This window comes from Enhydra lutris, unplaced genomic scaffold (assembly GCF_002288905.1).
Source record: "Enhydra lutris kenyoni isolate GAN:26980312 unplaced genomic scaffold, ASM228890v2 scaffoldscaffold37, whole genome shotgun sequence".
Lineage (NCBI taxonomy): Eukaryota > Metazoa > Chordata > Mammalia > Carnivora > Mustelidae > Enhydra > Enhydra lutris.
The window spans coordinates 21916123-21941899 of NW_019154121.1; the positions used below are offsets into that span (position 1 = coordinate 21916123).

Consider the following 25777-nt stretch of genomic DNA (forward strand, 5'->3'; position numbering starts at 1 on the left):
GGATCCAGAGGTAAGAGTGGGTATGATGCATTTAAGGAATTAAAAGGAGGGGCCCAGTTGTTAAGCATCTACCTTCGGCTCAGGTATGATCCCAGGGTCCTGGGATCAAGCCCCCACATGGGGCTCCCTGCTTGACGGGAAGCCTGCTTCTCCCTCTCCCACTGCCCCTGCTTGTGTTTCCTCTCTCACTCTCTTATCAAATAAATAAATAAAATCTTAAAAAAAAAAAAAAAGGAATTAAAGGAATTCACTGTAATAGCAGTGTGGAGCTGAAGTGTTAGAGGAAAAGTGGTTATAGATAAGGCAGGGGCTAAATAATGAAGAATTCTTTTTAGCCTTTGATTTGGTTTAATGCTTCTAGTTAATCTTAGGATGTTATAGCAGGAACAGATCTTAGGGAATCAACTCATTCAACCCTGGAGTTTTACAGAGAAGAAAGTAATTTGTTTGAGGTCACACTGTTGGTAAGTGGCTCTGCCAAGATATGAACACAGATTTGCCTCCCAAGCTGTACAACTCGATGTGGCTCTTGAATTATTTTTTTAAAGTATCTGGATTTTATTTGTGAGTCCTGATGTTTTTCAGAATATTAATAAATGAGATTTGGCCTCTGGGATTCTTTCTTGTTTCAGTTTGGTTTTGGTTTTTCAGATATTGTGAAAGAGATAGTTATTGGGTGTTTTAGTCATTATTACAGATTTCTGCTCCATACTCAAAAAACAGATTGCGTGCTTTGATTTTGAAGTTCCCCATCAGTTTTCTCAGCTGCTTAGCACTTCTGATAAGATTTTTCCTGAATTATAAGTCTGTGTTTATAATTTTTCACTCATTTTTTCCTAAGAAGATAAGTTTGCATTTTGTGCATTATTTTCCTTGGGTGGTCTCTCTACCCTAGCCCCGCCTTTCCTTTTTTGAATTCTTTCCCACCATTCCTCATCTTGAACTTGATACTGGAGTCACTTCCCTAATCATCATGCTTTTCCTCACCATTTTTCTTTCACTCTGTTTTTCCCTTCTGCCTGCAAAAACTGCCACTTTTCACCTCGTAGACTTCTGCTTATTCTCAGATCTCTATTAGGCAGTGTGTTCCCTAAGTAACTCCACCCCAAGTGGGTTAAGTAGCACTCCTCTGTCTTCCTGTGTCACCCTGTGTCTAGTGTATATTAGGATGTTTTTGACAATTTAATTCTTTATTTCACAGGACTGAGAGCTTTGCACGATCCTGGCTTCTTTCATTTTTTTATTTCTAGTGCCTTGTAGTGTCTGAAACTGCTAGATGCTCGGGAAATGTTTGCTAAATGTCTGAGCTGTGTTCCAAGCTGTTTTGATGTATTGATTGTTCACAGAGCCATAAGCATGCTTATGCATTTCTTACTATAGTTTTTCCCATTTTATCATTAATGGCAGGTTTTGTCTCAACTCCCTCTCCCTGATGTGAGTATGAGCTACCTAAGGAGAGTGACCTTGTTGTACCGTTTACCGTATTCTTTCAAGGTTTGATGTGGTAACTTTACAGAGTGGATGCTTCGTAAACATGTCCTAAAACAAATCTGCACGGTCAACTGCATAACTAGGAATTTCTTAAGGAACGTAGTCAAAATTGTTCTCTTATTACTTTGAATATTGTTTTTTCGATACCACCTATCAGTGGTGGTAATTTGTTCATACAGGAAACATTTTATCTGATGGGTAAGTTGACAACATGTAAAACCAGACAGAGCTGAATTGAACTGTCAGTCCTTGTCTTTGGTCCCTGATCTTTTTACCTGAGTTTTTGTTTGTTTGTTGTTTATTTGTTAGTATTTATTGACCACCTTTTGTGTGCCAGGCACTATGCCAGTGAGCAGAAACCATGGTGCTGCTCTCATGGACCTTACAATTTAGGTATGAGCGAGATAGACAGATATGACACAGATGAAGGTCTAATAATTAGCTGAGTGAGGTGTGCATGACAAAAAGGAGTGAGGTCTCATGGGCGTCTGTCATGGAAGCACTTAGTCTTTGGGAGCTAAGGGGGTGTAGCAATCAGGGACGGCTTCTAAAGCTGATCTCTGAAAAAGGAATTAGACCCTGACTTGGTAGGAAGAGTTGGGAGTATGGGGTGTAAGAATATACCAGGCAGAGGAGCAGCAAGTTTAGAAATGATGGTAGGTGGAAGAAGAAGGCATGGCATAGTGGAGGGACCAAAAGAGGGCCTGGCTGTAACAAAGAGCTAGTGTGAGGGAAGAGTTAGGCTGGAGCGGCGCATGGGACCAGCTCCTGAAGAGTTTTGAAAATCCTGTTAAGGGAAGAGCACCTGGAAGTTATTCAGGGAACCCTATCAGCTTTGTGACTTTGGACAAATTATTTATTTTCTCTCGTACTTGGTTTTCTCATGTATAAAGTGAGGATAATTCCACATATTCATATGTTTCTTATAAGAATGGAAAGAGAATTCATGTAAAATGCTTAGCATGGTAGTAGTTCGTAATATTGATTAAGTCAATCAGGAAACATTTACCTTTTTTTTTTTTTTTTTGCAGAGCCAGGTTCTGTGCTAGGTTCTGAGGATGTGAAAGTAGACAGTACTAGCTGTTACCTCTGAGTCACTCACAGTTTCATAGAGAAAGCAGGGAGCAGTATAAGCCAGTAGTTACAAGATAATATTAAAAGTAAGCTAAGGAATGACATTCTAGCCACAGCACTAGCATGTGGCCACAGGTGTAGGCTGGGAGGGCAGAAATGGCACAGCATGGACAGGGATGTTGAGAAGTTCACGTGACTCTGAGGGAGAAGTGAGCCGAGAGTGGATTGTGAAGGACCTTGCATGCGTGCCCGGGAGCCTGAGCTTTGTTGAAGAGGTGTGGGGAAGCCAACCGAGGTTTCTAAACAGAGCAACAACATGGTCAGATGTGTTTGTTAAGGTGTTGGTGCCAGTAACTATACAGAGTGAAGAATTGAGAGACCTGCAGGCTGAAAGAGGGTTCCTGGAGAATAAAGAAGGCATGTCTCCAACCTAGCTTTGGAGAAGTCTCTGAATCTTAGGTTTTGCTCTGTGGATGCATATGCATCCTTTAAAATTTTTAGTTTGATTTCTTATGTATTAAGTAAAACGAAATTTTCTATAAAATTAGAAAAATTTAAATTTTAAAATATTTTAAAATTTAAAATTAAAAAATTTTAAATTAAAGTATTCTGTAAAACTTTTAGGAGAAAATATTTGTGACCTTGGTTGGATTAGACAAAAATTTCTTAGTTAGGCCACCAAAAACTTAATCCATAAGAGAAATAACTAGATAAATTGGACTTTATCAAAATTTAAAAGCTCTTCAAAAAGATACTTTTAGGTAATTACAAAGACAGCACAATAATGTAAATGTATCTAATGCCATAGAACGGTACACTTAAAATATACATTGACTTAAAATTGTAAATATTATGTTGTATGTATTTTACCACAATTCAGAGAGAGAATTGGATCAAATCAAATGTATATAATGCCTTTAATATATAAACTGTACAAAAAAGGTGGGATGGACTTAGATACAGAAACATGCATAGAGGAAAGGTGATGTGAAGACATGGAGAGGAGAGAATGCCATCTACAAGCCAAGGAATGCCAAGGCTATCAGAAGCTGGGAGAAGCCTGGTCTCAATTCTCCTTCATAGCCTCAGAAGGAAGCAGCCCTGCTTATATCTTGATTCTGGACTCAGGCCTCCAGAACGGAGACAATAAATTTCTGTTTTTCTTTCTTTCTTCCGTCTTTAGATTTTATCTTTTTATCTGAGAGAGAGAGAGAGCACTAACAGTGCAGAGGGACAGAGGGAGAAAGAGAAGCCGACTCTCCATTGAGCAGGGAGCCCAACATGGGGCTCCATCCCAGGACTCTGAGATCATGACCTGAGCCAAAGGCAGACACTTATCTGGTTGAGCCACCCATGTGCCCGAAATTTCTGTTTTTCTAAGTCAAAGGAAAAAAAAAAAACCATGTTTTTGAAAAGACATACCACAGACTGGGAGAAAATACTTGCAAAACATGTATCTGATAAAGAATATATGAAGATTTCTCAAAATTCAGTCATAAGACAAATCACCTGATTAGAAAATCAGCAGAAGATTTGAATGGTACTTAAGGAAAGAAAATAAGCAGTGCAAATAATAAACAAGTGAAGCATACTTAACATCATTAATCATTAGGGAAATGCAAATTAAAACCACACCTATTAGAGGTATTACAACACCACACGATTAGAATGCCTAACCAGAAACCAAAGAAATGTTGACAGTATCAAGTGCTGTGAGGACGGGGAACATCTGGCACTCTCATCCACTGCTGATGGGAATGCAAAATGATAGATTTGGAAGTTTTTTATAAAATTAAATGTAAATTTACCTTGTTACTACATTCCCACTCTAAAGCATTTCCTAAAGAGGATTGAAAATTTTACGTTCACACAAATGCCTGTATGCAAATATTTATTGTGGCTTTATTTACAATATTTCTAAACTAAAAAATATTTACAATATTTCTAAACTAAAAAACGAAAAATGAGTTGATTTGGTGAATGGGTAAATAAACCAGGTAGATCTGTACAATGCAGTATTACTCAGTAATAAAAAGGAACGGGTTGCTGATACACGTAACAACACAGGTGAATCTCACATGCATTATGCTAGGTGAAAGAAGCAGCATACTCTGTGATTCCATTTCTGTGACCTTTTGGGAAAGACGAAACTGTACCAGAAAATACATCAGTGGTTGCCAGATACTGTGGGTGAGGGCTAGACTACAAGGGGACACTACAGAAGAGTTTGGTGATAGGAGTGTTTTATATCTTGATGGAGGTGGTAGTTATGTAACTATATGGATTTGTTAAACTTGTAGAAGTGTTCACTGAGAAGGATGAATTTTACAGAATGAAAACTCTGTATCAGTAAACCTGACTTAAAACAATGCTTTGGCGATCTCATTTCCACTAAAAGGTACCAAAATTCTAAGAGAAATTGGCTCATTCCAGATCTAGTGCAGGAAATGTAACAAGATGAGCTTGTACTACCTTATCATACAGAAAGCAGTTATTAGCTATCAAAGACCTCTAGGATCATGTCAGAAAGACCCAGGAGACACATCATTAGGGGTTATAACACATCATTAAGAACTGTTAACTGCAAGTATGTTTAAATGCATGATTTTGTAATGATATTTAAACAAAACACTGCATTAGTCATCTTTGGAAGATGTTTAGTAATCAGCTTCTTATTTTAGAAACTGGTAAATAAAGAATCAAGCATTAATCCTTCTTTTTCCCATCTGAACTATCAGTCCCAAACTGAACTTCATGATAACCAGCTAGTTGATAAGGGGAAGTTTCTCTTCTTAGAAGTATTCTAGTTAATAAATTAAAGAATGATAGATAGAATTTGTACATCATTGTTTTACAACTTCAGTGGATTCGTAGATCTAGGCAGTGATCACCAGTGGTTACTAACTTCACAAAAGAGAAACAGACATCATATAGTTCCTGAGGGAATTATACCGTACCCCTGTGAGATGGTCTTACAAAATAAATTGAACGTGAATCTGATCAAGCTTCTAAATCTAACTATCATAACAGGAAGAAGAAGAAATTATACAGAGAAGAAATTATACGGGGAGAGTGTGAGATATACAGTGATTTTACATATTAAAAGATGCTTAAGGAACATATTGCCACATTGCTATGTGTGGACCTTAATTGGTTCCTGACTAGAACAAACTTTTGAGTCAGAGGAATTTGAGTACTCATTGGATAGTTGATATTAAGCAGTTATTACAGTTTTAGGCAGGATATGGGTTTTGTGATTTTTAAAAATAAGAAATCATCTTAAAATATATTTATGGAAATATGTACCAACGAAATGCTGTGATTTCTCTGACTGACTTCAAAATAATCTAGGTGGGCGGAGTGGGTAAAGTTTTAGATCAAACATGATTGGCTATGAGTTAATTGTTAAAACTGAGGAATTTATTAATTCTACTTTGTATATATTTCAAAATGTCTGTATAAAAAAGTTTTAAAAAACTGACAACAAATGCTACAGAGATAGTCAAGAAGAATAGAACTGATATGCATCCATATCTTTTAGCTTTAAGAAGTTGTTGGTGACCTTTTCCAGTCATTTTGGTGAGGTAGAGCAGATATTGAGAAGGGAAGGGGCCATCTCTCCAACATCATCTTGTAATACTGTCTTTTTATTTACTCTGCCCTGGCCACGAGCTTTATTTATATGAATGAATGAGCCAATGAATGAAGTCTTCAAATCTGAATTCAAACGTTACCTCTTCTGTGACATCTTCTCAACTCCTAGCCTCTCGCCTCCAAGAAAATTCAGAGACTCTTTACCTTGTAGTCCCATTGTAACTTGTACACTCTCCTGTAATAGCAAATTCACAGTGATTGCTACTATTATTATTATTACTTTTCTTTTTAAAAGGATTCATCCAGAGATATTCGAGAGGCTCTTCACGAACTTTTGTGCTGTACTAATGTTTCAACCAAAGAAGGGATTCATCTTGCACTGGTGGAGCTGCTGAAAAATTTAACCAAGTACCCTACTGATAGGGACTCCATATGGAAGTAAGGACTTTTTTGCTCATTTGCTCACTGAGTCCAATAATGTGGTAAATGTATATTGAATTAACCAGTAGTAGATCATCATAGATTGATGGTATGGCCCTCAGTTTGCCTTCAGTTTAGCAACCTGATTCAGCTTAACTCTCAGGAGTCTGATTCCTAAATTCACTATCCCATTTTAGATTATTTATTTATTTTATTTATTTGTCCATCCATCCTCTTAGCAGATAGTATGTGCCCTGCTACTGTACATTCACTATGTGCCCAGCCCTGTGGTAAGTGCTGCAGGCAGAGATGAATTGATTAGACTCCTTTTGCTCCTCTATCCTGTTAATCACTTCTTTGTCTGTTTTGCATTATCTACAGGATCATAGCTGTCATTGTAGAGATGAGAGGCAGGACTGGCACTTTGTCTACAGATGGAAAACCACTTCATTTTTTTCCTTGATTACCTCTACCTTTACTGACTAGAGTCAAAATTAACATTGTTCATGAATTGCTGTTTGAGGAACTACTTGCAGACATTTATTATAAAATGTTTGTAATTGTCTCCAGATATTTAAGTGAGCTTATGTGATGAGATCACTCCAATGGTATAGTTTATTGGATTTTCCGAAAAAATTTGTTACTAAAAGTAGAAAAACTATGGGTCAGATCAGGTACTTGCAAGATCTATTTAAGACTGAAAACACCAGGGGAGTTTTCAAGGAGCACTCAGTCCTTGGGGTGTGGGGGTTGTAGTAGGGAGAAAAACTGGTGTCAGTGTCTGTATCTGGGATGACACAGAAGGAATGATTAATTCTGCTTGATGGAAGGGATTGTTATGGAGTGTTTCACAGAACATTCTTTTTGCCTTACAGTAAGACAGGTGGTTATTTGGTTCACCCAGAGTATTTATTTAAGACTGTCTTTACTGGTGACTGTAGACCAAAAGCTCCTTCACCTTGTAGTGTTTGTAGTGCTCCAGAGGATTTTGAAGTTGCCTATTCTAATAATCATTTGATTTTTCATTTCTTCCCACGAATGGTGGCTTTATTTAGGAATACCAAAAAAGGATGTGATAAAAGAGGGAAGGAATAATCACAGTGGCATGTTTTTAAGACATATTTAAAGGTAGATACATAAATGAAAACTGGAGGGGAGGTAGTTTGTTATGTTTATATAGCTTTAGTTCATTCAGCAAATGCTTGGAGCACTTGGCTCCATAACCCAATTGCTGTGTTGGTGCTATGGAGAGTTAAAAACGGATTCAATTCAGAGGCCTAGCTTTCAAATAGCAGGAGGGAAAGAAGTAGGGAATATGTAAGTAGGTAGGTAGGTAGATAGATGATTAGAAAAAATATAACAAATCAGAATTGAAGTCCAGTTTCAGAGAGGCCCAGATGCTTGAGTGACCTGAACAAAATAGGAGATAAAATAAAGGGCACCTAGAGGTGGCACCTAGAGGCCAGACTACAAGATTTACAATGTCCCCTAAAACACAGTGAGTAAAAGGGCTGGGAGTTCAGAAAAGTAGCCATTCAGTTCTTTTCACATAGAAGGAAAAGCAGAACTGGGGAAAAGTATACTTTCCTAACAATATCACGTGTTTTAAATGGGATACCTATCCTACTCCGTATATCCATGAATTTGTTCCTGGTGCTTGCTTTCTCTCTATTGCCAGTCTGTTTGTTCTCCAGTCCCTAAGGAAGTCCCTTCTCCTTTGTGAAACTTCTGATCATGGTGATCTCCTCTACCTTTGACAAGTGGAAAGCAGGGGAGTATCATTCATTTGATAGTTCATTACCTTATAGTGTTCATCATTTTTGCCCCAGCTGAATTATAAACTCCACAAGAATAGAGATAAGGATTTATATTTCTTTTCAGTTCGGCACACCTTCTAAAACAGAACTTAAAAAATGATAATAAAAATGCTTAATAACCAGTGCCATGTAGTGGTATAAGCCATGTAGTGCCATGGCTTATAAAGGGTTTTCATGTCATCATAATAGTTAACTAATAGCTACTTAATAATACCTAATTGAGTTCTTACTCTGTGACAGACTCTTTGCTGAGTAATTTTTATTCATTATCTCATTTAATGCTTATAGCAACTCTATGAGGTAAGGATTTTTTAATCCTATTTTGTAGGTGAGAAGCCTGTCTGCCCAAGGCCACACAGTTACTCATTTTCATGTTTCAGGTCAGGTCACTTCTGATTTCAGAACTTCGCCCAGGATATCAGTTATAGTGCTTTTGCCTACAAGTAATAGGAAATCTGATTAAAAGTGGTTTAAACAATGAAGTCAAGTCAGTTACAGGATTGGTCATTTAACAGCTTAACAGGGTTATTAACACTGTGGTTTCTCTGCAATTCTCTTGGCATTTTTCTCATAGTTGCAGGATGGCTGCCTCATAAGACAGTATCTTAAGGCAGAAAGGAAAGGGCATTCCTTCTCATACATTTCTTTTTTTGTCTAGGAGAACATTCCTGAGTAGCTCCCCACCAGACTTCCCTTCTTGTTCCTTTGAGCAGAAATGGGTTACTTTACTACCTGCAAAGGTAGTAAAGTTTAAACCACTTGTGCCTGAGCCCTCGGGCTGAGTCTCCCTTCTCTGAGCACCTGCCTGATACTTGGGTAAAATCAGTGTTCTCTTGGCAAGGAATTTGGAGAAAATAGCTGTTGGTTAAATAATCGGTAGTAATTTATGCCATACCAGCTCTTTAATTTTCATAATAGCATTTTTTTTTAAAGATTTTATTTATTTATTTGTCAGAGAGAGGGAGAGAGAGCGAGCACAGGCAGACAGAATGGCAGGCAGAGGCAGAGGGAGAAGCAGGCTCCCTGATGAGCAAGGAGCCCGATGTGGGACTCGATCCCAGGACGCTGGGATCATGACCTGAGCCGAAGGCAGCCGCTTAACCAACTGAGCCACCCAGGCATCCCGATAATAGCATTTTTTTTTAGATGAACTGAGTTCCAGAATAATTGAATGACTTATTTGAGGTCATAGAGGTTACCAAAAATGGGTGGTTGGGAATTTGCATTTCTGAATCAGGTTTTCTAATTCCAATCCCCAGTACTTTTTAAAGCATTTGTTAAGTTATTAAGGTGGACTCTCATTTTGTTTGTTTCAGGTGCTTAAAGTTTCTGGGAAGTCGGCATCCAACCTTGGTGCTTCCCTTGGTGCCAGAGCTCCTGAGCACACATCCATTTTTTGACACAGCTGAACCAGACATGGATGATCCAGCTTGTATCCTCTGCTTAGGAAAGACTGGGCTGATTTGGTGGGCTGTTTTGGCATCTTTTTCTGCACTGTAACTTGGAGGGGGCGGTCCTAGGTTTAATTTTTTTCATTTCTTTTAATTAAGAGTATATTCCGAGGGAGCCTAATAGTTGTTATTCATAGCTTTCATTCTTGTTTTCACAATAATTCACATTTGCTATTTAATACTATTATTATTAGTTTTTAAACCATTTGTTCAGCACCTATTATATTCCACACTATTTCATGCTTTATACATTTACCATGTATATGTAAATATGCATATTTACATATGTAAATCTCCCAAACACCCCTGGAAGGAGGTATTATTCCCAGTTTGCAGATGAGGAGACTGAGGCTTAGAAAGGCTAAATAAGGGGCGCCTGAGTGACTCAGTGGGTTAAGCCTCTGCCTTCGGCTCAGGTCATGATCTCAGGGTCCTGGGATCGAGTCCCGCATCGGGCTCTCTGCTCAGCAGGGAGCCTGCTTCCCCCTCTCTCTCTGCCTGCCTCTCTGCCTACTTGTGATCTCCCTCTCTCTGTCAAATAAATAAAAAAATAAAATCTTTAAAAAAAAAAAGAAAAAGAAAGAAAGGCTAAATAACTCCCCAAGCAGCACATGTGGAATTCAAAGCCAAGCATCTTTGTTATTTTATTTTGTTGTTATTTTTAAAGATTTTGCTTATTTATTTAATAGAGAGAGAGAGAGAGCACAAGTAGGGGGAGCAGCAGGGAGAGGGAGAAGCAGACTCCCCGCTGAGCAGGAAGCCTGATGCGGGGCTCAATCACAGTACCTTGGGATCATGACCTGAGGGAAGGCAGATGCTCAATGACTGAGCCACCCAGGTGCCCCCATCTTTGGTTTTAAGGTCTATGAATGACCGATCTTCCTTCCTTCCTCTCTCTCTCTTTCTTTTTTCTTTTCTTTTATTAAAGATTTATTTATTTGAGAGAGAGAGCACAGTGTGAGAGCAAGCAGGGGAGGGGCAGAGGAGCAGAATCTCAAACTCCAGGCTGAGCCTGGAGCCTGACATGGGGCTCCATCTCATGACCCTGAGATCGTGACCTGAGCCAAAACCAAGAGGTAGACGCTTAATTGACTGTGCCACCAAGGGGCCCCAGTTTATGAACTTTCTTAATCTGCAGCCTGAAGAGGGGATGGGTTGAGCTAGTCTGCAGGATTACTTTGCCTCCGATGCAAGTTGAGTGGGTTTGTGACAGCCATGGGCAGCATGCCATGCAATTAGATTGTTTTCCAGTAATGGGAATACATTTACATCAGTGCATCCACAGTCTCCTATGGTTCTTTCTGCTCTACAGCAGATTGTTGGTGAGGTTTAGGGGATATTTATTGAGATGCAAAGATCAGCCAAATAACTGGCTGTCGTAGGATGACCATTGTAGTCTCTCTTCATTCTCTTTGTTTATTTTCATACTTTTTGGAGAAAAATTTTTTTTAAAGATTTTATTTATTTATTTGACAGACAGATCACAAGTAGGCAAAGAGGCAGGCAGAGAGAGAGGAGGAAGCAGGCTCCCCACTGAGCAGAGAGCCCGATGCGGGGCTTGATCCCAGGACCCTGAGATCATGACCTGAGCTGAAGGCAGAGGCTTTAACCCACTGAGCCACCCAGGTGCCCCTGTTTGGAGAAATTTTTAACCGTTTGTTTAGTTTATGTACTAATCAATGTCTGACTTCGTGTTTACCTCTGAGAAAAGCTTATTCCAGACCTTACCTCTAAAGGTACAGTACTATAGCTGCTTGAAATTTAGCTCATCAGAAAGGGGCTTAAGGGCTAGATGTTATCACAAACCTCACATGATGTATTGAAGTGCTCAGAAATCTGAGGGCCCTTTTTACATTAAAAAAAACATTAAACACTTTTGGAATGCTCTAACATTGGGATACTTTTCTGGGCAGTTGAGAGATTCTGTTATTTAGGAAATATGTTTGGCTGTAAGTAAAAGAGATTGTCCCCAAATGAAGCTTAACTGAATTAAGATTTTTACTTTTCTCCAAGGTAGAAGAAATTTGGAAGTACACAGTCTGTTGCTAGTATAGCAGCTCTACAGTATTCTTGCTGATCCACACTCCTTCTGTTTTCCTGTTCGGCCATTTTCACTTGTCCAGCATTGCTGCTGGAGGTCTGATGATCAGGCCCAGATTCTAAGGAGAAAGTTAGAGGATATTTGTGGTCAAATCAGTATTCTGTTAGCAAGGAAAAAGGGAAGAATGGATATTGGGTAGGCAACTAACAGGGTCTTCCACAGGGATACATATAGAAGATTGGAAACTATGTTTACCTTTTAATTTCTGATTTTCCCTCTGTTAAGAAAATATACATAGAAAGTAAGTCCAAAAAATAGAAAGAAACTTCATACTGAACGTGCAAAGTCCTGCTAGTCAGAGTAATCGACCATTAGTATTTTGGTGTTTTTCCTTCTTTTTTAAGGCTTGGTGTTGGGATTTTGTTCTTGTTTTATTTTTTTAACATAGTTTATCTCCTCATCAAATATATGATAATAGATGGCTGCTCTCATATCCTCTGTATATATTAGCAGCTGCTTTTTCACTTATGATACAATGTTTGTGATACAATATTATAAATTTTTCAAACATAGAATTTTTAACGATTGCAAAATACTCCCATCAAGTAGATGAAACACAAGGTATATGGTCATTTTCCTGCTTTGGGGCATTTAGGTTGTTTCTGATTATTTGCTATTATAAATGATTCTGTACTCTATGATTATTTACTTAGAGTAAAATCTGAGGTGTAGAATTACGCACCATTCAAAAGACTTTTACTGTCTAGTGTCAAATTCTGATCCAAAGATATGTGCCCAAGTGTACTTTAGTCAGCCATGTACTGGAAGTTTCTATGTGTTACTATTCTCTGCAGGATCAGGCATTATTTTAAAAAACCTTTGGTGAGTGGGGTAATGTATCTCTTTGTTTGAATTTGCATTTATTTGTTAGAAAATTGTCATTTAATAAGACTTTTGAGGGTGGGAATTGGAGGCACTTCATTCTGGCCAATGTCAACCTTTTAAACCTCCAGGTTTACTTAACCCAATCATCCCTCAGACATTGCAGTTTTGGTTCTTATTTTTAATGCTGCTAAAACCTGTCCAACAATGCCAGCACTGTTCTCAGATCATACCTTCAGACACTATGCCTACCTCCGAGACAGTCTTTCTCATCTTGTTCCTGCCTTAAGGGTATGTTGAAAACAACTTTTGTCATTATTTTTGGTGTTTTGTCATTATTTTTGGTGTTTTGATTTTGGGTCCTTTGTGGTTGTTAAATAGCAAAGAGCAGGCTATATTTTCTCTGAAAACACATTCATTCATTCTCTTTCTCTCTTGGGCTCTCTCCCACTGTTTTGTACTTTTTCTTCTGTATTCGTTACTTTTTAAGAAGATTCGTATTCTAAATGTCCCTGAGTTATTCACGATGTTATGTTAGGCAAGAAAAAGGAATCTAGAACAATATATTCTAGACCAAGGATTAGATTGTGCAACATTTTAACAATTACATAAAGCCAAAATTCTCAACAAATTTATTTTTTAATAATAAAACCTTTGTTACGTTTAAAACCTTAGAGATACAGAAAGAAAAACTTTATGAACCATGAGGATAATGGCAAACACTGAAAGCTGACTGTGTGCAGACACTTCTCTAAGCTCTCCATTTGTGTTAACTCATTCCTGTTTAGGTGACTCCCAAGGACTTTATTTAGAATGATATATGTACATGGTTAGAAAATCTAAACTGTGTATAAGGTACAAAATTAAAAGTGAAATCCTCTTTGCTCTCGTCCATCCCTTTCTTGAAAGGTAAGCACTTTTAGCAGTAAGAACAAGAATTATAATTATCCTATAAAATGTTTTTATAGCGTGCTATGTAAATTTATTTGGTAATAAGCCATCATTGCCCTATGAAGTGAAAGATCAAATGAAATTTAAAAATAAATGTGACAGCAGATTGATTTTTAGTCCCATTTCTGTGGTTACCTCATTTACTTCAGTTAGCAATAGAACATAATATTATCCATTCTCTTTTCTTTTTCTCCTTGGAGTGATTGTATTGTGTAAACCATATCTATTCTCTCTGTCTCCCTTTCTCCCACTGAAGCTAGGGAATGAGAGAAAGGTTATTTACAGAATCTCCTTACCTGTTTTCCCTTTCCTGTGTTTGACTCCCTTTTTTTTGTCCTGATTTCTTTGTATTACCAGAAGCTGAGCCACAGAATTTGATGGTCTTATAACCCTACTATGTTTGCTTAGTTACCAGGTAGAAAACTAGTGTCATCGGCTGTTTCCCCCAGTATCATGCCTCATGAGGACCCTTCCCATCAATTTCTGCAGCAGAGCCTTGAAAGAGTTTACAGTCTTCAGCACCTGGACCCTCAGGGAACCCAGGAGCTGCTGGAGCTCACCATCAGGTGAGGTGACCATCTCTTTACTTTGACAGAGTTAAACTTTACACTTATGCTCAGCTGAGCTGTTTTGATTTCTGGTGTCGGCTACAGGCTAGTTTTTCTGAGTCTGTTGGCCTACACTCACATGTAGTTTTATGACATGTTTGTATTTGCATTAGATTGGAGTTTGAACATATTACAAAGAAAAGCTTTTCGTGCTCATGACCGCTTTGATGATGAGTGCAAAGCTGAAGAGTTACAAAGAAGCTGTTTTAAATTTTTCTCTCCTTGTGTATTAGTTAGGATGAGTGACAGAAAATGTAAAGAACTGTGGCTTATCTAGGAGGAAAGGTTAATTCTTTCCTGCAGGGAGGGCAGAACTACGATGTTTATCAGGTCCTTATGTACATTCTTTCTCCATCTTCTGCATTAGGTTCTCTGCCTAAAAATCCAAACTCTGACTATCCCCTCTGTTTTCCAGGCTGCAGAAAAAAGGAAAGAGCAGGAGAAGGGCATCATCATTTCTAACCTTACCGCCTTTTAAAGACACTTCTCCAAAGTTGCATGTTCTAATTTTACTTACATCCCATTGACTAGAACTTAAGTCACATGATGGTATCTTGTTGTTAGGAGCTAGGAAATGCAGTCTTCATTCTGGTGACCAGTGCTTAGTTAACATTTGGTGACTCTGATACTCAAGAAGAAGGGGAGGATATTGGGGAACAACCAGCAGACTCTTCCAGACCTTATTAGGATGTTTTGAATGTTATGAAACAAATTGAAATCCATTTGCCTTTAACAAAAACAGTTTCTGTCTGCTTTTGTGAATAAGGTTTGTGGCAGAGATGAATAGCGCCATGGACACTGTATGGTCTGCAAAGCCTAAAATATTTACTATCTGACCCTTTTCAGAAAAGGTTCGCTGACCCTGAAGTGATGCCTCGGTCATGTTTTTTTCTCCCGCTCCCTTAACAAAGTGATTAGTTCTTAGAGGCCAGTATCTGAAGTTGTTGGCTTTAAGCCCAGGAAAATAAGTTCCACTTTCTGACTCATCCCCACCTTAGTAAACATTTAGGTTTTGTTTTTGACAGTTTTTATCCTGTTGGCACTAAAGCAAGTACAAAATGCCTAAAAGCAAGCCAATTTGGTCATCAGATGCAGTGCTGGCTATTAGTGGGTGCTGAGTAAACACCTGTTGGCCCGACTTGTCTGCATGTAGTCCTGCTGGGCTTCAGGCTGGTGAGACCACTGTTCTAGTGCTATGGTCAGTCCTGGATACTGTTTCTAACTTGAGTGCATTCTGATGAAGGTGGCCAGGGCGATAAAAGATCCAGAAAGTAAAGCAGATGGTGGAGTAGTTATAGATGACGTACTCTGTTTTGCAAACATTATTGCAGTTATTGTTATCATTTCACAGAGAAGAAATGACAGTTTGGGGAGGTGAAGCAATTTGCTAAGAAGTAGCAAAACCAGGCTTTGAATCTGGTTTTGTTTGACTCTAAATTTGAAACTTTGTGACGTGTTGCAGTGTAGATGATTCCTGTTAGATTGGGTGACTTGGGGGTTCTGCAGAAATTACATTTTTGGTAGTTGTGGAAAAGGGAAATATTAGAGTTTCATACAGAAGTTTCTCTGATTAGGACTCTGATCACTTGCTTATTGGTACTAGTTTAAAACAAACTTCACTGTCATACGCAAGCCATCACCTTTGTTGTAATCCCAGAGGTCATTTAATCTAATGGGATCTCACCTGTAGAAAGTATGCTTCAGCTGGGGCTCCAGGAGATGATTTGTTTGTTTCTAGAATTTGACATAACTGCTTTGTCTTCATTGTACCTGGGGTACCATATAGGAGCTCAGTAAATACTTGTTGAAAACTGTTAACCAGGAATGAAGACTTTTAAGATTTTTATAGGTGGCATTTTCTTCTGGCTGTATCACACCTCCAGATGTATATAGATATGATGTTTGTAAGGCTCTGCTGTCCTTGATCATAATAAGAGCTGCTATCTATTCAAAGTGCTTACTATGTACCCACTCTTCTAAGTGCTTTATGAGTTGAATTTGGAAACAGTCTTATGAAAAGTACCCCATTTTTAAATGAGTGAAAGAGCTGGGGGTCATTCATTTGTTTTATGGTTTTTGAGTATTTGTCATATGCTAGGCAAAAGTGGCATGGTGGTGAACAAAACAGTCTTTGTTGCAAGGGATCATACAGCCTGGTTGGGGAGGTAGCTAGGGAAACAAGAATTGTAATATTGTGCTTTCCATGCTGCAGATGGGAAGTTCAGGGTTCTCTAGGAAAACAGAAGCAGGGTACCTAGCCCCTCCTTAGATGGCTAAGCATTTACCTGAAGACTGAATAGAAGTTCATCAAGTGAAGAAGGGAGAAGACTGTCCAGGACCAAGAATGGCAAGGTCATAGATTAGAACATAGGTCTAACTAGCCCTTCCTTTCATCTGGTCACACTGTTCTGTTTCTGATTAACGGTTTGTAGGACACAAAGGGTCTAGTATAATGAGATGTAAAATGCAAAGGAATTGGTTCAAGCCTTAGTTTTTATCATTTCCTAGGTACATGATCTTGGGCCTCAAGTCCGCCCTCATCTGTAATTTGAGAGTACTATGTAGCTGGTCACAGGACTGTTGTGAAGGTCATTATCATGACGTGGAAAGTATTTTGAGAATAGCAGTTGGTTAGGTAACAGTTGGTTATTTCTGAAATTTTGTTTTTAAAATTTAAGTTGTGAAACAAATTAAAAATAATAAAATTTAAATTGCCACTCATTTGACACAGTAGACATGCTCTTAATATTTTTAAGTAAATCCTGTCCAAATGTTATAAATGCTTATTGCCATCATGTGGATGAAGGATTGCTAAAGTGTATGTTCCTGGGAAGGGCACTTTTGCCCTCCCAAATCCCATTTGTAGAAATGTGGCTTAATATGCATCTGGTTTTAGGGGCGCCTGGGTGGCTCAGTGGGTTAAAGCCTCTGCTTTCGGCTCAGGTCATAATTTCAGGGTCCTGGGTTCGAGCCCCGCATCGGGCTCTTTGCTCAGCAGGGAGCCTGCTTCCCCTCCTCTCTGCCTGCCTCTCTGCCTACTTGTGATCTCTGTCAAATAAATAAATAAAATCTTTAAAAAATATATAACATCTGGCTTTTTTATTTTTTAAAGATTTTATTTATTTATTTGACAGAGAGTGTGAGAGAGGGAATACAGGCAGGGGCTGTGGGAGAGGGAGAAGCAGGCCTCCCCCTGAGTAGGGAGCCGAACGCAGGGCTCAATCCCAGGACCATGGTATCATGTTTGGAGCAGAGGCAGACACTCAACGACTGAGCCACCCAAGCACCCTTGCGTCTGGTTTTAAATTGGTTTTGGTGTCATCTGTATTTGATGTAGTTCATAAATAAATGAAAGAGTTTAATAACAAATAAATAAATGAAATATATAGTTTAAAGAAAAGACTTGGAGTTCAGACAGACCTGAGTTCAAGGCCTATTTTTGCCACTATTAATCCTGTGACCTTGGGCAAACTGATTAAACTCTGATCTTCCCTTTCATTCTCAGTGACATACAATTAATTGCAATTCACATTGTCAGGATTAAATGGGCTCAAGTAGGGAAACACGTAGCACACCTAGTATAGTGCACACAGAAGGTGATCTTTGTACCTTCTCATTAAAGAGTTCATAGTTTCCTGAGGGATGTTTAAACTTAGGCTCCCCGAGGATTGTGGGCATAAAGAGGTACAGAGAGGAAACAGTAGGATAACAGCATTTTGTCCAGGAGTAGCAAGTTTCTTTTTTTGCTTGTACAGTAGTTCGGCTCTCCCATGGTTGCTTGGGTCACATCTTGTTCTGTGCAGTTGAGAACAATTGCTTCCAGTGCCAGGGCTGTAGAATAGCTTATCCGGCGGCCGCCAGCTCATGTGTAGTCAGCTGCTCAGTGTTGTCTGTCATCGAAACAGAAGCCAGAATCTTCCTCGAGAGGAAACATTCAGAAATGGAGTGATTCAGGGCTGCCTTTGCAAGGGAGACATCAGAGATGTGAAAGAGAGAGGCCAGCTGACCACCTCTGCAGCGTTTCACAGGTGCGGTTAGCTAGGATGGTCTTGCCTTTTATTGTGCTGGATTCCACACATGAGTAGGCTCTCCAAGAACCTCTCAAGCCACCCAAACTCCCAAGACATGATATATAAGCCACAGGCCCCAATTTCTTCAGTCACTTTGGGAGTAATTCATTCTGTGTCTCTTCCCAGGGCATCTCCTTCCTGATACCATGGTCCATAGGATGCAGCATTAGCTATTAAGAAAGTCGTGTATTAGAGGGAGGGGCTTAGTCAAACGGACAGTTTTGTATAGGCTACTGTGAAACTTTCTATGTTATGCCAACCCTGCAGCTCCGCTTCCCTTGTGACCCAAATCACCTTTTCCACAGCTATGATTTCTGTATGAAATTTTGATGTTGCCCTTAAAAAACAAGATAGTTTTCCATGAATGCTTTCTGAGATGGATTATTAGGTCATACACACACATGCACGCATACACACACACAAACACACACTCTTCTCCTCAAAAAAGAAGAAAGGAAAACAATGATTTTTTTTGTTGGTCTATTGTGTTATCTCCAAAACAGAAAGAAAGAAACTGGTAATGGTGGTTGCCAATGGGAAGGGTGTACTGGTTTGCGGCGCCCTGTTATAGGAAGGTGAACTAAGTTAGTTGCATATCCTTTAGTATCTTTTGAATTCTCTTATCTTATTGGTTTAATTGTATAGCTAGGTATGTATTATCTATTCAAAAAATAAAAAATTTTAAATCAGTAATTCCAGCCCCCACACAACTATTGACCTGTGTGTGGCACTTTCTATTTTCTTGCCTCCAGGCAGCTTGGTTTTATATTTTTGCAATCACTTTGTCTATGCCAGTATCCAGTGAGGATGTTTTTGGCTTCAGGTATCTGGGAAACCTTATCTCAAACAAGCTTGCAATGGTTTTTTATTTTCTCATATGAATAGAAATCCGAGGCTGTTCTAAGTATGGTATGGTCATGTAGTTCACTTATATTATTAAAGACCCAGTTCTCTGTCTCTTTGGATTTTTCTTGTCCTCAGCATTTGCTTTATCCCAAAGCTTTTTTCTTTTGGAGTTACAGTATGGCTGCCAGTGGCAGTCAGGACCGTAAGTGCTCTTGTTCAGTCGAGGGCATGATGGAGATGGAGACAGACATACAAACTACTATCAGGCCTGCTCCAAGTGGAGTATAAGTCCTTCAATTAGGACTGAGAAGGCCAACTTAGGTCACATAACCTGGGAGATGACATATACTAATTGGCTTAGTTCAGTCAGACTCTACCTGGGGATGAGTTTGAGGATACCTTGCCTTGAACAAAATCAGAGTTCAGTAAGTGAGGAAGACGTAAAGAATGGCTAACTGGGTAGGGAGCCAACAAAGCCTACTACAATATCTTAATTTTTTTTTCCTGGTGATAGAAAAAATACTCATCTGTTATATAAAACACTTGAAAAATAAAGCACAGTTAGGAGAAGACAATAAAAAGAATCCTCATACCTCTCTCAGAAAACCACTTTGCTGTATTTTTCTCCTACATACAGTTTTTATATAGTTAAGGTCATATACCTTATTACCGTTTTATATTTTAACATCTGTAGAATATTCCACTATAATAGTGACATATTGTGGGGCATAAAGCATTTCATTTCTGTTGGATATTTCTCTTAGAATTACTTCTCAGTGTAAAGGTACTGATCAAAATATTTGAAAGTACGTATGGCTTTTATAATGGTACAGTTTTACTTTACAAAAGAATTTTATCAGCTTAAACTGTTATCAAAGCATGAGTGAACCAGTTTCATTATAACCACTCCATCATTGGGTGTTATCGTTTTAAAATTTATGACCAATTTTACTAAGTATAGAATGGTAAAATGCTTTTTTTTTTTTTTTTTTTTTTTAAGATTTTATTTGTTGGGCACCTGGGTGGCTCAGTTGTTAGGCGGCTGTCTGCGGCTTAGGTCTTGATCCCAGGGTTCTGGGATTTAGGCCCACATCGGGCTCCCTGCACAGCAGGAAGCCTGCTTTTCCCTCTCCCGCTCCCTCAGCTTGTGTTCCCTCTCTCTCTGTGTCTCTCTCTCTGTGTCAAATAAATAAAATCTTTAAAAAAAAAAAAAAGATTTTATCTATTTATTTGAGATAGAGAGGGACCAAGAGAGAGAGCACAAGCAGGGGGAGGGACACAGGGCTTGATCCCAGGACACTGGGATCTGACCTGAGCTGAAGGCAAACATTTAACCCATTGAGCCATGCAGGTGCTGCTAAAATGGTAAAATGCTTTGGACCTTTATATGGCTGTCATTATCCCTATCCACTGTTGGGCTTGGGGTTTTCTTTACTGCAGGGATCTTCAAAGACTTGGAGAACTTCAGTCTGAACTAGCAGGAGTCGCTGACTTCTCTGCTACCTACCTTCGGTGTCAACTTCTTCTTATCAAGGTTGGTTTGGATCCTTTATGTTTGTATTTTGTGATTACTATGTGCATAAAGTGCATAGAAAGCACTTTAGTGGATTCAGCAGTTCTTTCTTTCCTTTTTTAAAAAATTTTATGTATTTATTTCACAGAGGGGGGAGGGCACAAGTGAGGGGAGCAGCAGGCAGAAGGAGAGAGAGAAGCAGGCTTCCCGCTGAGTAGGGAGCCCGATGGGGTCTTGATCCCAGGACACTGGGATTATGACCTAAGCCGAAGGCAGAGGCTTAACCGACTGAGCCACCCAGGCGCCCCCAGTGTAATGTTATGTACAAAAAAAAAAAAGCATACACAATTCTGCTTTTAGACTACAACTATATAAAAAGCATATATATAAAAAATGATTGGAAGTGAAACAATAACTGTGAAGGGTAGTATGATTTGGATGCTTTAAAAATTTCTATATCTATAGTTTAGACCTGCTGCTGTCTAACTGGATAGTCACCAGGCACATGTGACTATTGAGTACGTGAAATGTTAGTTTAAATTGAGATGTGCTATAAATGCAAAATACGCACGGATTTCCTTACTAGGATGAAAAAGAATGTAAACTATTAACTTTTAGAATACTAATTTTATACTGAAATTATATCTTAAATATACTGGGTTAAGTAAACTATTTTGTCAAAATTAATTTCATCTGTTTCTTTTTACTTTTAAAAATGTGGCTACTAGAATATATAAAATTATATATATTGTGTGTGTTAATTTCTATTAGATATTGTTAGTCTAGATCTTCTATAAAGCCATTAGGTTATGTCTTTAGGGACTACAGCAGAGATTTAGAGAGATGAGAGTTGGGGCCATACAGCTGAGAGGAGAGGGATGGAAGGTAAAATTGTGGCTCCGCATGATGCTTTTGAACATAAAGAGACTGAGGGAGAGGGAAGAATGTAGAAAAGCTTCTTGATTTCTGGTGTGACATGTCAGTAAGGGGAGGGGCTCTTCAAAGGATAGTGAGCAAAATAAAAGAACCATAGTCAAGGAAGTTGGGTCTGGGCTGCCAGAGTAGTCTAGTGGCTCTGGGAACAAGAAGGGCTGAGAGCCATGGCTTTCTCGCCCATTTTAGTGAGACCTGCGTGACTTCTGCCATCTGCTTGCAAGCACTGGTCTGATCTGGATATAGGGCCTTTGGGCCGGGAATTGGATTGAATGGGAAGAAGTTCAGCCTTTGCTTTCCTCTTTCTCTATAATAGGCAGGGCTTACTAGCTTCAAAGAATAAGATTGAGAGGAAGTCGTGATCCAGGAGATTTTCAAAGCAAAACAAATGCAGAGGCTTCAAATGATACGCCAGTCTTGGTGACCTCTGTGTTCTGTGTCTCCTGATTTGTCTGTGTAGGCCCTGCAAGAAAAGCTGTGGAATGTGGCTGCCCCTTTGTATTTGAAGCAGAGTGATTTGGCCTCTGCAGCAGCAAAACAGGTAAGCATTTTGGGATCTTCTTCTCAGATGGATCTCTGTCCAGGAATTTTCTCATCTAAGATGGAGCCAGAGGCTTTCACATGGCTCTATGCCTCTGCTGTGCCCTTCTCAGTTCCAGCCTGTGACAGATGTTAGTGATTTGAGAAGCAGCATAATTAGGGGACACAGCATTGGCTTTGGAGTCTGGGGACCTGGGTTCTAGTCCCAGGTTGGCCTCTAATATTGTGATATTGAGGCTGCTTAACCTCCCTGGATTTTTCCTTCTCTGTAAAATATAGCTATTTCACTGGATGATTTTTAAGATGCTTTGTTGTTCTGAAATATTATCAGTTTGGGAGTGCCTGAGTGGCTCAGTGGGTTAATAAGCCTCTGCCTTCAGCTCAGGGCATGATCTCAGGGTCCTGTGATCAAGCCCCATGTCAGGCTCTCTACTCAGCAGGGAGCCTGCTTCCCCTCCCAGCTCTGCCTGCTTCTCTGCCTACTTGTGATCTATGTCTGTCAAATAAATAAATACACTCTTAAAAAAAATAAAATATTGGGGCGCCTGGGTGTCTCAGTAGGTTATGCCTTTCCCTCTGGCTCAAGTCGTGGTCTCAGGGTCCTGGGATCGAGCCCCACATCGGGCTCTCTGCTCGGTGGGAAGCCTGCTTCCCCCTCTCTCTCTGCCTGCCTCTCTGCCTACTTTTGATCTCTCTCTCAAATAAATAAATAAAATCTTTAAGAAAATAAGTAAATAAAACTATTATCAGTTTGTATTTCAGATATATTAAAATCCAGTAAATATTGTCATGAACCTTTCATCTGAAAATGTAGCTGAACTCATTTTGAAGTTGTTTATATTTTTAGCGTATACCAACATTTGAATGTTGAAAGGTCCTTATGTACTCTTTAGTTCATTAAGTAGAATTTGATTATATTTGCCTTGAGTTTCTTCCTTTCTGACTTTAAGCAGTTTCCCTTCATTCTTAGGTATTGGGATTTGGTGAACTCTTCTGGGTCCTGTCTTTCAGGTAGTGAGTCCATCTGTATATGACCCAGTGATTATGACCCAATAGCAAGCTAATGATTGTTACATTACAGTTCACTAAATGATTTCATGTCTGTTTTAACACTGACAGTAATCCCATTAGGTAAGAATGAATATTAAGTCCATTTTATAGATGAAGTTGTTGAGGCTCAGCAAGATTAAATTTATAGAGGTATAAGTAGTAGAGTTAGGGAATTGAACGCAGATCCTCTGGTATCCACTATGTTTTCTTCCCACTACTCTACTTGATCTGTCCTCTGAACTAGACTTCCTTTCAGACCTGCTGTGTGGCTTACTGTAGGGAAGTAGAGCCTAATGACTAGAGCCCCAGAGTGGGAGGGGTGGGACCAGGGAGCAGTAGTTTGGAAGAAAGAGGGAAAAGTAATTACTGTTGCTGGGTACCCGATACTGTGCTAAGTGCTGTCCATGCTCCATTTTATCCTTGAAGTTTTATGACTTTAGGGCTACTTCTTCCCTATTTACAGATAGGGAAGTTGAGGCCCTGTGTAATTAGGTAACTTGTCTTTCTGGCGGTTGTGGGAGAGCCTGGAGTCCTTTCTCTGACCCCAAAGCCCTCAAAGGAAGGGACGCACAGAATGGGGAGAGAAGCATCATTTGGATGGGAGTAGCTGATTTGGATCGAATAGAACAAGAGCTTAGTGAACTGGGCTTGAGCTGAGGTCATAGACATTGTTTTCTACACTTGTTCTCCTCTCCATATTCCCAATAACAGACCAGGCCTGTAGAACAGTCTGTCTGGATGATTAACATGTGGTTAATGGTTCCTGGTGCTAAATTCTTGAGGACTTTTCCTAGGGTTGGGTTTCCATATATGGTGTTCATTCGTTTGTTCCTACAACACATTAGTTTGGGGTTAGGGTAATAAGCAGTGCTTTACGATTTTATCAGTGATTGAACTATTATTCATATCTTGACATCATCAACTAAGATGACTTTATTACTGGATGAAAATCTTTTTTTTTTTTAACTGACAAAACAACTTACTCTGTTTTCATAAGACATACTATATTAATTTCCTCAACACATTAATTTCTCTCAAATTATCCTAATTTCTCTTACCACAGGCACTTAAATAAAGCACAGGCATTAAAAAACTCAATTTAAAGAATTTCACCTAGAATTCTATGCTGCTATCAAAACCAATATGATATTTTTATTGATCTTTCATTACCTTTCTTTATAGATCATGGAAGAGACCTACAAAATGGAGTTCATGTACAGTGGTGTGGAGAATAAACAGGTGGTGATTATACATCACATGAGGCTGCAGGCCAAAGCCTTGCAACTTATAGTAACAGCTCGGACTACTCGAGGGTAAGATGTGTGGCTGCTGAAAGGGGAGGCACCGTCCTTTCAAAAACTCCTCCAAATAAATGCACTCAGAGATCTCACCAAGGTTAATGGGAGGTGAAAAGATACTTATAAAAAATTTGCTAAACAGTATGCAAACTCCTCATTTTTTCAGATACTCCAGGTTCTATCTTTGGGTCAAACTGGATCTTTGGAAAGATGCAGTGGCTCTCCGTTGCCTATAGTACAACATAGGTCAACAGGCAACAAGGACATTCTTTATGGTCCTTGATTGATTTCTTTAAGAATTTAGCATCAGGAACCATATTTTCTCTTCTGAAGAGATTAGTAAGCTCTCCCAGGCAGTAAAAACAAAAGAAGAGAATGTACTGTGCAATGAGACTACCTTGGTCAAACCTGGACCTCTCCACTTACTAGTTGTTTGATTAGGGATGGTATTTTCTTAGCCTCTCTGTGCCTTGTTTCCCTGTCTGTGAAAAGAGAATGATGACAACATCTGTCTCATGGGGTTTCCATGAAGAAAAATGGGATGATACATGTGGAAGCACTTAACATGGTACATGGTACATAGTAAGAGCTCACTATCAGACTTTCCATTAGAATTGCCATATTTAATCGATTCTAAAATGCACATTTTAAATTTAAACTCTCTGAAATTAGATATTTTGATGGTGTGGCACACTTGGATTGAAAGCGGTTTTTTTTCTTTCTTGGTGTTTTATAAAATAAAGGTGCCTCCTAAGAGTGATGGCATCCTAGACTTGACACAATGCCGTAGCTCGTACCCAGGTGGGAGATGTGTCTGATGCTCTGTCTGGCGGTGGTATTGGTCTAAAAGTGGCCTAGAGAAGGAAATAGGAGTGTTTAAGTAAGTGCTGAAAAATACCAGGTCAGAAAGAACATTCTGAATGTTATTTTACTTCTTCACTGATTTTGATAGTGACCTGATAAAATCAGGTAGTGATGTAATCTTAGAGATAGCCATCATTCATTTAACAAATGTTTAATCCCTACTGTTTGCCAGTCACAGCTGAGCAAACGCAGGTGCTTGTGTTGGCATCTACACTTTTTTTTTTTTTTTTTTTTTTAAGATTTTACTTATTTGTTTGAGACAGAGAGAGAAAGAGAGGACACAAGCTATCCCAGGATCCTGGGATCATAACCTGAGCGGAAGGCAGATACTTAA

At 39.1% G+C, this 25777-nt stretch overlaps 1 protein-coding gene across 1 annotated transcript in view; it reads left to right on the forward strand.

Moving 5' to 3' along the window:
• Positions 1–25777, forward strand: part of LOC111154473 (integrator complex subunit 4) — a 112934-nt gene that overhangs the window by 71379 nt on the left and 15778 nt on the right. The window contains exons 12-18 of the mRNA XM_022514084.1: positions 6455–6597; positions 9713–9828; positions 12928–13061; positions 14130–14287; positions 20686–20779; positions 22152–22232; positions 24464–24594. Of these exons, the coding sequence (XP_022369792.1) occupies positions 6455–6597; positions 9713–9828; positions 12928–13061; positions 14130–14287; positions 20686–20779; positions 22152–22232; positions 24464–24594 (857 nt within the window). The remainder of the gene's footprint in view (positions 1–6454; positions 6598–9712; positions 9829–12927; positions 13062–14129; positions 14288–20685; positions 20780–22151; positions 22233–24463; positions 24595–25777) is intronic.